The sequence below is a fragment of the Juglans regia genome, chromosome 10, assembly GCF_001411555.2.
Source record: "Juglans regia cultivar Chandler chromosome 10, Walnut 2.0, whole genome shotgun sequence".
Taxonomy (NCBI): domain Eukaryota; kingdom Viridiplantae; phylum Streptophyta; class Magnoliopsida; order Fagales; family Juglandaceae; genus Juglans; species Juglans regia.
Window position 1 is genome coordinate 15,396,228 of NC_049910.1, and position 14,078 is coordinate 15,410,305.

Genomic DNA, 14,078 nt, shown 5'->3' on the forward strand with positions numbered 1-14,078 from the left:
TACATCCATTCTCTAAGATTTTCTTAAAAATAATAAAAAAAGGGATTTTGCAAGAGGAGAAAGCAAATTGCAATTAGGCTTGTATTCTTGTCCATTGTGGTCAAATATAGAAATATTTAGAGGATTGCATTAATGTAGTCTAATACTAAAGTTAGCGACATTCAATGTCTTATTAGGAATTTGCCCAAACAATATATGCTAATAACAAATTTTCACTGTGCATAAGAAGGTAATTACAGTAGAGGTGTGCATTATGACTTGCATGCATAAGAGGTGTGCCATGTTTTTGGGTGAGTGTTGCAAGTGTTAGGGCATGGGCTCGAGTCTTGTGATGAAATATTAAGCTTCAATCATGTGAAATTGACATATTTTCCATCCAACCAATCAAAAACAATTGAGATATTTTTCTGATTATTGAATTAGATAATTAAAAATGATTTCTTTTAACAATCCCAAAAGCAAACATGCATTAGCAATTCTTACAAAACCATATTGCAAATTAAAGCTTCAAAATACAGGTCCCTTGAAATTCTCCACTCTTGCAAATTCTACCATATTTCATCAACATGGCCAAGCTGGCCAATACAATATGAGCTAAGGACCAATAATCATGTTCTAGGCAAAAGGAAGAAGTTAATGGTTGTGCGTCCATAAGCGTGGCATAACAACAAACACATCTACTACAAAAAAAAAACAATGAATATGAAAACCACCAACAGGAATGTGACAAAAAAATTTATAACAAAGAAAACATTACATTCAATCTCCGTAGGTGTTCTATTTATTTATGATAAAGAAGAAAGAAGAAGATCGGCTGCTATTCAGACTAGCATTTCTTGAGACAGAGCAAGCCCATATCCACTGTGCATCATTGGGTGTCGTTTCTTCAGACACCCAAGAGGAATACCAGTACCAGTAGACGGTGATGGAGCCGGTGATGCCAAAGATGAAGAAAAAAAAAAAAAACCATAAACCAGAGGTCCAACACCACGAAGAAGACGAACCTGCTTTTCTTTTTCTCAAAGCCCAAAATGGTTTCTGGGTCCGACGGCACTCACTTGAACGCGATGAAGATCGACAAACGGATTTTTCTTTTCAGTGCAAAATGGTTTCGGAACAATCTGGAGAACGATGAACCCACAACATTTGGCTCGGCAAAAATGGTTTCTGAAATCAAATTGGCACTCTCAAATTGCCAGCACCCTTTTCTTTTTTTTTTCTTTTTTCTTTTTTAATATAATAATCGCAGACGTGGCATTAGCCACATCAGCGATTCCGCTGTAGCACCCGTCTTATTCCGCAACGGGTACCCGAAGACGGGTACCTGTAGCAGAACTGAAATAAGACAAGGATATTTACAATCATAAATGGAACATCGTGTAATCATTTTAAAAAAATAAAAAAATATAAAATTTACATAAAAAATTTAATTTTTTAATAATACATCATATCTTTTTAAAGATATTTATACACGTCGTCGGTAGAGTTACTCTTAAAGATATTTATACACTTCACAGTACGTCGTCGGTAGAGTTACTCTTAAAAGAGAGAGAGGTACATGAAAACGGCAAGAGTCTCCCGCTGAAAATTCTAGGCAAGAAGGTAGATCGATCTCGGACAAAAACTAGGCCAAACCATCTCATTTTCTCTATCCCTTCCGCGATCTCTACGTATCTCATTACCAAATGGCGGACCTGGTGAACAAGGCCAAGAACTTCGCGGCAGAGAAGTTGGTCAACATCAAGAAGCCAGAGGCCAGCATCACCGACGTTGATTTCAAGCACCTTAGCCATGATTCTGTCGAGTACCTCACTAAGGTCTCCGTCGACAACCCCTACAGCCATGACCTCCCCATCTGCGAGATCTCTTACACCCTCAAGAGTGCTGGCAGGTTTGATTATCTCCTCATCATCATTATCATCCCTTTTTAAACCATTGATCTATTCGTTTTATTTCTTTTTACTTTCTGGTACTCCGATTCAGTATTAATGGTGTTTTTCAAGAGATCAAACATTAACTCCTGCGAGCGCGTTCATGCCATTTGAGTTTTGGCCCGTTTGGATGGAGGAACCGCTATCCAAACGGGGCCTTGATCTGAAACGAGTAGTACCTCTGTTTTAAGTAGAGTTCTTTGGGGTTGATTTTGGATTTAGTCTAATGGATTTAATATTAATCAAAGTGAACGAAATCTTACTGCAAAACTCATATACAGATGAACTTTTCGTGCCATCTGCGAGGGCGCTTATGCCATGGTTCAGTTTTGATCTGAAACGAGTCCTGCTTTGAGTGGGATTTTTCCCCTTGCTTTTCATTTGCTTGAATTTCACATAAAGTTTCACGTGAGCATTTTTACGTCAACCCAACTTCGATATATATGATCTTGATTTACGATCTGTTTCTCAATATAATAATGATGTTTGTTTTTTCATAAATATACGATCTAATGAATTCAATACAAGCTTAGAAAAAAAAAAAGAAAAGAATTCAGTACAAGCAAAATCATGAACAAAACTTTGCTGCAAGACACACACTTGATGAAACATTCTTGGCATCTTTTTACGTGTTTGTGGTGGTGGATCAGGGTGATTGCATCGGGGAAGATGCCGGACCCAGGGTCCCTGAAGGCTAGCGACACGACGTTGCTGGAGGTTCCGGTGAGGGTGCCGCACAGCATATTGGTGAGCTTGGCAAGGGACGTTGGTGCAGATGGGGACATAAGCTATGAGTTGGAAGTGGGTCTCACCCTCGATCTTCCCATCATTGGAAACTTCACCATTCCTCTCTCTACCAAGGGAGAGATCAAGCTCCCCACCATCTCTGACATCTTCTAAGTCTCCCGTTTAAGTTTCATATGTATTTCTCTTACCAGCTTGGTTTTGGTCTAGCCTCTGGATGTAATGGTAGTGGAATATAAAACTTCAGTCTAATGGTTCCCCCCCCTATATTTCAGTTGAATATCCTAATGAACTAAGTAATCCATAAATTCCTTTTCAATTTTGTCTCATTTTTATGTATGGGGATATAATCATGACCAAAATCTCAAATGGTTTACATTAAATAGATATCGTCCATTTCAAATGAAATGAAGAGGATTTTCGAGCATAAAAAACCTCACTAGAGGTTCATTAGCTCTCTTGGTAAAATCCTAGTGGGGGATATAGGATAAGAAATGGATCAGTTTAGCTCTCTTATGGAAAGAATACGAAACTTTGAATATCCAAAATTTTTCCACACGGCACATTCATTCATGGATAGAGGATAGAGGGGGACAATGGGGATAGATGTGAACTTCTATGGGAATCTCGTTGTTCGATAACAACTAGAAGGTTGAAACATTATGAGATGTCTTAACCATACTAAACCAAAGATGTTGCTATGTCTTGGAGATTTTAACAAGATATTGTATTGTTATGAGAAAATCGGTGGGGCAACATGAGGTAATAAAAGACAAATGCAAGAGTTCATAGATGTGTCAGATGAATGTAATACGAGTGACTTCGACAGCAAAGGATCAAAGCATACACGTGGCATAAGATTAATAATAAAAAGCATGCACCACATAGCAAAAATAGTGAGTGGAGTCAATGGTTTGGCAATGGAGAGATGACTGCCAACTCTTCCGATCATTATCTTCTCTTACTTACCCCTAATAATAGAGATTTTGATCAAAGGTTGCCAAGCAAATATTCAGATATGTGTGAATTTGGTTTATATAGAAAGAATGTTGGGGAAGTGATTACAAATGAATAGAAACAAACTAGAATAAACTAAATGGTTGTCAAAAACAACTCGAGGCATGGAACAAAAATAATAAGGAGATTTCTAAATAATATAAATTCATTAATTATTTTACAAAAAAATATATTTAAAACATATTTAGTGAAATTGTTTTAAAAACTAGAAAATGACACGTGACATCTTTGATGGGGGGGGCTATGTGTTCTTGTTAACGGTGATGGGCAAATATAGTAATAGAAATGACTATTGTTAAAAATTCTAAATCACAAGAGAGATATTGCTAAAAAACGCATAGGATCCTATCACTACAAGATCAATAGCTATCTTCAACCACTGACATAACACCATGGGGACGGCTTTTAGATGAAAATGTTGTAATATTCCATATTAACTGCAGCAATTTCCATGTAATTCATAATCTCTTTTGCAGCAATGTAAATGTAGACCTCTGAAATACCACTAATAGAACATATCAATTACAATGACAGCTTCTCAAAGTAAACCCTTCAATACAAAATACAAACCTCTGAAATACAATTGGTACATCATATAAAGTACAAAATGCCGCTGGTCTAGACCCTTCAAACCAAAATACATAGCAAAGACCTTGTAAGATAGCATCACACGAGGTCAGCATTCAATAGATCAAAAACTTGCATGAAATTGATTACATTTTCCTTACAACCTACCACTCCATTGTCGTTTACCCCCGAAAGGTGTAGGCTGGCCATTTGTAATCAACAAAAGAAAATGGCAAACATCTTCCAAAATAATGCAGAACCTCCATTGTTGCAGGGCATAGTATGAGACATTCTGTAGTAAAATTTAATTGATTAGTCTCTTTTCATCTCTTCATCTTCAGAAGCAGGAAAGATAAACCACTCCTCTTTTATTTTTTTGTTAAGTTTGGTAAAAGAATAAAAGGGTTTTTGTATTATTTGATAACAGATATGAACTTTAAATTTATTGACCTATAGAAACTGTTAAATGTAAACAAGAAAACATGCCCACAATAAAACCAAGAATATTACCTGAAGAGTACATTTTTGTTCTCCCGACTACATGAAGAAACACTTTCAAACCTCCAGATAATTTAATAACATGTAAGCGACATACCTATCATAAAGCACAATGTTAAGAAGTATATATACATATATCAGTAACAAGCCACAAAAGTAAACTTTTCTTTGCAAGAGAATGATTTATCATGCTTTGGAAATTTCATAGATCAGGTATAAATTACTCAAAGAATCTGCTCCCAACATAAATCATTCGATAATATAACTGGCAGCCCACTCAACAATAGGCAATACACCAGCAGACTCTTTATCTATATCCACCAACGAAAGGCAGCCTACTCTCTATCGGCAATGCAATTAAGGAAAGTCGTTACCATCTTCGAAATTAATATATATTGTATCAAGCGAACACCCATTCGTTATACGAAATATGGAACTAAAGATATTGAGTTTTCATGAAAGAAAAGGACAACATACTTGAGCGGTTGCAGTGGAAATTCATGTTTGAAAATATCTCGTAACCACAATGTTATAAATTCAAACATCTAATAAGGGGCACATGCTCAAGTATGCATAATACAAGCTAAAATACTTGGGATATTTTGAGAGTGTGGTGTACAACCTAGATGCATAATCAACTTGAAGTTGTATTAAAAATAAAGAAAGTGTAATGATACCAAAAACATCCTCGGTCTCTGCATCAGTGTCTTCATTTGGGTCTTCATCCGTGGAAGCAATGGACATGGTATCAGAGTTTTCATCTGCAGAATCCTCCAATATGTCGTTGATAAATTCTTGGTCGTCAAGAAAGTCATTATTTCCTACGATTAATTTAGCAGCAGTAATGGTTTGTGGAAGAACATTTGGCCTTAGATATGAGGACTGAAGACCATTCTGGTCAAACTCAAAATCTCTGTAAACGTCAGACTGGTGTTCTTCTTGATATACATCACCCTCGCTAGATAATCTCCTTCATCATTTAATTCCAACTGGGGAACGTCATAGACCTTCCTATATGTGATCTTCTGCATGACACCAAGACTAACATAAGTTTGTATCTCTTATGTAAAAAACTTGTGACACTTGGCATGCCAGTACAAAAGGATCATCCCTATACCAAGTTCGAGATATATTGACAATTGTAACATGCTCACTAACATGTATCCCTCGAATGGTATCACCAGCATCAAATCAATCGCAATTAAACAACTTGACACATTGTCATCCCATATACCGCAACTCCAATATGTTATTGAGAACACATAAATATACCATAGTTGATTGGTGTTTACTTGTAACTAGCACACCACTATTTTGTGTCCTACGGTTTATACCATTCATTATACAACCAGCATATCATGCTACCCAAGGGTCAAGACCACAATCTAGTGCATAAAGATCATCAGATACTTTGTTAGAGTCTCCAACATTCCTATATGTGATCTTCTGCACGACGTGCCAAGACCCACATAAGTTTGTGTCTCTTATGTAAAAAACTTGTGACACTTGGCATGCCAGTACAAAGGGATCATCCCTATACCAAGTTCGGGACATATTGACAATTGTAACATGCTCACTAACATGTATCCCTCGAATGGTATCGCCAACATCAAATCAATCGCAATTAAACAACTAGACACGTTGCCATCCCATATACCGCAACTCCAATATGTCATTGAGAACACATAGAAATATACCATAGTTGATTGGAGTTTACTTGTAACTAGCACACCACTATTTTGTGTCCTACGATTTATTTCACGATGCTTTGTATGAAACCTTATACCATTCATTATACAACCAGCATATGATGCCACCCAAGGGTCAGGACCACAAGCTATTGCATAAAGATCATTAGATACTTCGTCAGAGTCCCTAGCACGAAGCGCTTGAATTTAAAATATTAACTAGAAGAGAATATGAAAAAATGCAAATGAGTATGGGATGAATTGAGAAAAATAATGTCGAGTAGATATAATAAAATCTTACACGTTTTCTGAACCACGAAGAAAATTCAGCTTCATGCCTCCTTTCAATGTTAGTTATGCTCTGGTCCTTCAGAATATTGTAGTGCTCCCTAGAGGAAAAATATTAAAATATTTTTGTTAAAAGCCATTTAATCATAATGACTATGCATTCCAAATGACATAAGAAATTGATGAGTATGGTTACAGGTTTTTACTCCAAGTATTGCTCAATTTCTGCGAAATTATTGAGGATGCACCATCTGGCAGTCTTAAATAATTTCTTCTCTAATTGTGTAGGAATTGAAGTCCCAAGTGGGCATACTTTTTGTGAAAAAACTAACAAGATAGGTATTTCGGCTGTTTGCACACCAATATCAATATTTCGATCCTGTCTCATGAACCTAGTTGGTACATCATGCAGATACATCGAGACAAATGTCCATCATTTTACATGAATATATGCCTTCGCAATGGAACCTTCTGGGCGGTCTTTGTTTTTTACATACCTCTAAATCTACCCAAATAATTGGTGGTCCCTAGACTCGACCACAAGTGCATGGGTCGTGACAAGTAGAACAGGGCAAAAAGAATATTGTTTCCACAAGGAGGAGATTCAAGTACCCATTTATAAAATTTCCTATATTATTTAGATGATCCCAAATTGTGTGACTGACTGCAAATTCTTAACCTGAATTCCTCCAATGAGTTTAAACCTGGTTGCTTGCATTAATGTTTTGCTAATTACAATAACTCATTTTTTTATTTTATTTTATTTTATGTGATATCCTCTTTCAATGTATAACACCTATACTTATATTAATCCTATGTCTACTGTCGTGATGAAATTAAAATAAATTCATTATGCTCTGTGGCATTCTTGAATGTAGGTCACAAGGGTGTGTATTTATTTCTAAACTACACCACCAATGTTTGATGAATTCATGAACTAATATTGAACTTCAACTTTCGTTACTTCAATCAACATTTTAAGCATGCAATTCATAGCCATTAAATTGCAAAAATGAAAAATGAAAATGAAATAATCCAATCGTAATTAACAAAGGGTATTCAATACAACTATACTCAAATCATATCCAAAATTCAATGACTATATCCTAGCCATAGAATAGGAAAACTAGCAAATCATAACTAATAAAACAAACAAATTATTTCTCAAACATAAATTTGAATTTAACATCCTTAATAACAATTCAACAACTAAAAATTAGAGAAAGAAAAAAGAACTCTGTAATTGCAGAAATCGTGAGCTTCATTCTTCCTCTCCCAGTTACAGCTCTTCCTTCAATCCTTTTTTTTTTCATTAATTCCTCTGGTTTTTAACGTCAACTTCGGCTTTTTCATTCAGTTTCAACATCTTTGAAAAGTAATATCTGTGGGCTATCCAATCAATTCAAAATCGATTATCCTTTCAAATTTTTTTTTTAAAAAATTCTCCCATATCTACTTTTGAAATCCGGAATTCTTGGCTGATTTTATTACCCAAATTCTAGCTAAATTTAGAGCATCAAAATGACACAGTTTGGAGTTGGGTTTGTCATGAAAGTTTTAGATCTCGTTCCCAGCTTTCCAACACACCTAAACTTGCTTTATTCTGACATCTAGAACTCTAGATACAGGCTGAAAACTGAAGCAGGGTCTAGGCTGCAGTAAACTTCTGGATAGATTCAAACTTCTCCGTTTGTGCTAAGTTTTGAACTTCAAAATGGCAGAACTGGATTTTGGTTTTACTAGACCAGTCCAACTATGAATTATGCCTCTTCACATCAACCAAATTTCAACCAAATTCAATAATTAAACACCTGTAAAATACCAAGAATTCCAAAGAATTAAATAAATGTAAAAGACCTAAAATTCTAGATGAACGAGCTAAGAAACATACAAAACACTCCAAATCAAAATAATTAGGACTAAGAAAATGTGTGAAATAAATTTCCACATTAAATACCCCAAACTTAAATGTTTGCTTGTCCCCAAGTAAAAGGAAAACCTTAAAAACAAAGAACAATAATCATAGTTAGGCTCAACTCACCACACCCAAAGTACCTATCATGCAAATATCAAATCTTCAACTTAGTACATAAACAATAGCAAATAAGAAAAACTAAGTATACTCACATTCTCCAGTTCAAATATCCATTAATAATTCCAAACTCGATCATATTTATCACGTAACCAACACAATTGAATCATGTAACAACTCAACCTGCAATCACCCATTCTCACTACTTCAAACAAGTTAGCAAACTAGATATATATATATATTATTATTTTTATTATTTTTTTCCATTAATATTTATTCTTTGTTTTTAAGTTGTCTCTCGCCTTTTGACTCGAATACAAGTATTTGTGATGGATGCACCCAGTTACTCAACAAGTCACACACTTAAAGTGCTTTGGCATACTCATATTTTAAGTTGCCGTTTGACGTAAAAGTAAACATTGGTAATGAATACCCCTAGTTACTAAGCAACTTAAAACATTGGAGTAGATAGAACTTCGTACACATTTATTTATTCAACTGTCTAATTATTATCACTCTATTTACTTAAACCATGTTTAGGACTAGATTAGAGGGGATAATCACAAGAAAAGCATCACACTCATCATTTATGCATAGTCACAAAACTCACACAAATTTGCAAGGAAATTTGTACTTCAATAATCCTAAAGAAAACAAGTATGCTTAATCTTGGTTTATAAGATATCACTTGTCCTAAATAAAAAATGCAATGCTTAACACAATAAAGAACCCAAAAGTGTAATGTTGATCCTAAATAAGTCTCACACAAGTGCAAATGCAGGTTCATTTCTTCAAATCTTTCACATAAAAATTTGGTTTGGAAGACATGGATATCTTCACCAATTAACTTGCATGAATGTGAACAAACCCGAATTTCGAAGAAAAAAAAATTCTTTCCCAAATAAACATAGCCAGCACCAGCATTCAGCATAATCAAATATCCACTCCCCCAAACTTAATTTTCAAATTGTCCTCAATGTGAAAGGAAAGAAAAATGTAAGACTAATACTCTCCTTTTAGCAAGGCTGAACACAACGAATGTCCGATTGAATTGAACATGAACTAGCTTCTTGCTTGATTTTTCCGAACCTACACAACAAAACCAAAAGAAGGGGTGTCACAACCTTCATTATTCAAAAAACAAACTTAAATAAAAACAACAACTAAAATAAAAGAAGCATTTGTTTATAGTCATTAGCTTGACTTCTACACCATTAACCATAGATAGGATTCTTCAAAGAGTAAGTAACTCCTTTAGGAACCACATTACCAGCAAAATAAGGTTTTAAACGCTGCCCATTAACCTTGAATGCACTAGTGACCTCACTATGCACCTCAACAGCATCATATGGATACACTTTTGTTACCGTGAATGGCCAGACCACCTAGGCCAAAGCTTGCCTAGGAATAGCTTAAGTCTTGAGTTGAAAAGTAACACCTAGTGCCCAATTTCAAAATTTTTAACCTGAAGATGCTTGTCATGCCAATGCTTGGTCTTTTCCTTATAAATCCAAGCATTTTCATAAGCATCCAACCTAAACTCCTCCAACTCACTCAACTGTAACAATTTCTTTTCTCTTGCAGGTTTCAAGTCCATGTTCAACTCCTTAAATGCCCAATAGGCCATTGTTCCAATTCAACCAGTAAGTGACAAGACTTTCCAAAGACAAGTTTGTAAGGAGACATCCCCAAGGTGACATGAAAGCTGTCCTATAGGCCCAAAGTGCATCATCTAACTTATTTGCCCAATCTTTCCTTGAACTGCTCACAGTTTTCTCCAAAATTTGCTTCAATTTCCTATTTGCAAGTTCCACTTGCCCATTTGTTTGGGGATGATAGGCAAGTGCTACCTTATGAGTAACCCTATATTTCTTCAACAAAGTCTCAAATGACTGGTTACAAAAATGGGAGCCTTTATCACTAATAATGGTTCTCGGCACACCAAATGTTGAAAAAATATTTTTCTTCACAAATCTCATCATCAACCGAGAATCATTAGTCTGAGTTGCAGTAGCTTGAACCCATTTAGACACATAATCCACTGCTACCAAAATGTACTGATTGTTGAAGGAAAAAGGAAATGGGCCCATGAAATCAATTCCCTACAAATCAAACAGTTCAACCTCCAGGATATTGGTCAAGGGCATCTCATTCATTTTCGAAATGTTGCCAACCCTCTGACATCTATCACACATGCTCACATACTGTCAAGCATCTTGATACATAGTCGGCCAGTAAAAACCAAACTGCCATACCATTGCAACCGTCTTGGAGGTACTGAAATGTCCACCACACTCCAAGGAATGGCAACGGTCAAGGATATCCTGCCTCTCATCTTAGGGGACACATCTTCTAGTCATCCCATATGCACAATATTTATAGAGTAGCGGTTCTTCCCAAAAATAATACTTCACATCCCACAAAAAATTTTTCTTCTGATGATAGCTCAAATCAAGGGGAACAATGCCACTCACCAAATAGTTCACCAAGTTAGTATACCAGGGGATGACTGAAACTACCAACAACTGCTCATCTGGAAAGCTTTCATTAATGGGTACCTCATTTGCTCTTGATTGCCCCTCTAATCTAGACAAGTGATATGCCACCGCATTCTCCATGCCTCTCTTGTCTCGAATCTCAAGATCAAATTCTTGAAGCAACAGTACCCACCGAATCAAGCGCGGTTTGTCATCTTTCTTTTTCAGCACATACTTGATTGATGAATGGTCCGTACATACAATCACCTTGGAACCTACAAGATAAGATCAAAACTTGTCAAAAGTAAACACAACATCAAGCAATTCTTTTTCAGTAGTTGCATAATTCAATTGTGCATTATTTAAAACTCTACTATCATAATATATAACATGCAACTTCCTATCTTTTCTCTAGCAGAGAACAACAACCAAAGCGAAATCACTAGCATCACAAATTAGCTCAAAAGGCAAACTCCAATTTGGGACTGCCATAATTGGTGTTGATACCAACTCTTGCTTCAACCTGTTAAAAACATTCAAACAGTCATTATCAAAATCAAATACAACATCCTTATTCAATAGATTACAAAGAGGTTTAGAAGTTTTAGAAAAGTCCTTAATAAAACGTCGATAAAATCCTGCGTGACCAAGGAAACTTCTAACTCCCTTAACATTGGTAGGTGATGACAATTTTTCAATAATTCCTATTTTTGCTCTGTCCATCTCAATACCTCTTACTGAAATTTTGTGGCCTAAAATAATACCTTCCTGCACCATAAAATGACATTTTTCCCAATTCAAGACTAAATTGGTTTCCTCACACTGCTGCAAAACTCGAGACAAGTTATCTAAACAACTATCAAAAGAAGATCCAAAAATAGAAAAATCATCCATGAAAACCTCCGTGATTTTTTCAACAGAATTAGAGAAAATAACCATCATGCAACGTTGGAATATAGCAGGTGCATTACACAAACCAAAAGGCATCTTATGGAATGCAAAAGTACCATAAGGACAAGTGAAGGTGGTATTTTCTTGGTCTTCGGAGGATATAAGAATCTGGTTATATCCTTAATAACCATCTAGAAAATAGTAATATGCATACCCAACAAGTCTCTCAAGCACCTGATTAAGAAAAGGTAAAGGAAAGGTATCCTTACGGGTAACACTATTAAGTTTCCTATTATCTATGCAGACTCTCCACCCAGTTACTGTCCTAGTGGGAATTAATTCATTATTTTCATTATGCACCACAATCATCCCACCCTTTTTAGGTACTATCTGCACTGGATTAATCCATGAACTATCAGATATAGGATAAATAATCCCTACATCTATCCATTTAAGAACTTTAGCCCTAACTACTTCTTTCATGTTAGGATTTAACCGTCTCTGATTTTCAACAACAGATTTATGGTTATCCTCCATGAAAATTCTATGCATACACAATGAAGGGCTAATTCCTTTAAGGTCTAATATAGTCCATCCTATGGCTTTTTTATTATTTATTATTTATTTTATTTTTTTTCCTCAATCTCAAAATACGCATCAATTTTTCAAGTTGATCATCAGACAAAGAAGCACTCACAATCATAGGCAAAGTATTATTCTCACTTAAAAAGGCATACATGAGATGTGAGGGTAAAGACTTCAACTCCAGAACTGGTACTTGCACATTAGAAGGGGGAGGGAGTGGCTTACCTTTGCCTAGATCGTCAAAATGAATACCTCTATGCTTCCACTTGGGACATGTAGCCTCTAATGCACACGCCATTTCTACAATCTTCAAATTATCATCCTTACTTGTCCCTGCACTCACTAAACAAGTCTCGAGAGGTTCTTTAGTATTTTCAGCTCTAAAAGCCTCTCTGGTCGACTCATCTACAACATTAACTCAAAAAACATGATAATTAAAAGAAGAATATTTAGTAGCTTCAAATAAATTAAACCCTACCTCTTCTTCACCAACCTTCAAAGTCAGCCTACCATTCTTAACATCTATGATAGCTCCAGCTGTAGTTAGAAAAGGTTGGCCTAAAATGATAGGGATCTCAGTGTCTTCTTCCATCTCCAAGACAATAAAATCAACTGGAATGATATACTTCTTTACCTTAATCAGCACATTCTCAAGAACACCCAAAGGATATTTCACCAATTAGTCAGCTAGCTGCAAAGAGACAATAGTAGGCTTCAACTCCTTTAATCTAAGCTTCCTAGACACAGATAAAGGCATTAGTGAAACACTAGCACCTAAATCACATAAAACTTTAGAAAAATTAACATCATCTATAGTACAAGGGATAGAAAAACTCTCTGGATCTCTTAGTTTTGATGGAAGCTTATTATGGATAATGACACTGCATTCCTTTATCAAGACAATGGTCTCAAAATCCTCCAATTTTCTCTTCTTAGACATGATCTCCTTTAGGAACTTTGTATAGGCAGGAATTCGTGCTAAGGCATCTGCATTATATTCCGCATACAAATCTCTCGATACATTTTTCACACTTGACATCAACTCCTCAGCACGAAACTCATCATGAACTTTCTTCAAGTGGAAAGTAAGAAGTCCTAACTTGTTTCGTGGATCAAGCACAATTGCAATTAACATGAACAAGTTCAGCTTGTCTAATGACCCCCAATACTTATCATATTTTGTTTTCATATTTATGGCCATACTCCTCAAGCAATTATTAGGACTCTCGCTCAACTCCATCAACTCATTTTGGAGATCACAAATTTTCAAAAAACTGGTGTTGGCTGTCACATATAAAGACCCAAAAAATCTGTTAGTGGCATCATAAAACATTCCAAAAAACTTAACAACAACCCGCAC

At 35.7% G+C, this 14,078-nt stretch overlaps 1 protein-coding gene across 1 annotated transcript; it reads left to right on the forward strand.

Annotated features, from left to right (window-relative positions):
• The first annotated feature begins 1,530 nt into the window (after positions 1-1,530).
• On the forward strand, positions 1,531-2,994 carry LOC109010584 (desiccation protectant protein Lea14 homolog). Its single transcript, XM_018991460.2, has 2 exons — positions 1,531-1,891; positions 2,582-2,994. The coding sequence occupies exons 1-2, from the start codon at positions 1,686-1,688 to the stop codon at positions 2,829-2,831; spliced, it is 456 nt and encodes a 151-aa protein (XP_018847005.1). The 5' UTR covers positions 1,531-1,685; the 3' UTR covers positions 2,832-2,994.
• The last annotated feature ends 11,084 nt before the right edge of the window (positions 2,995-14,078 follow it).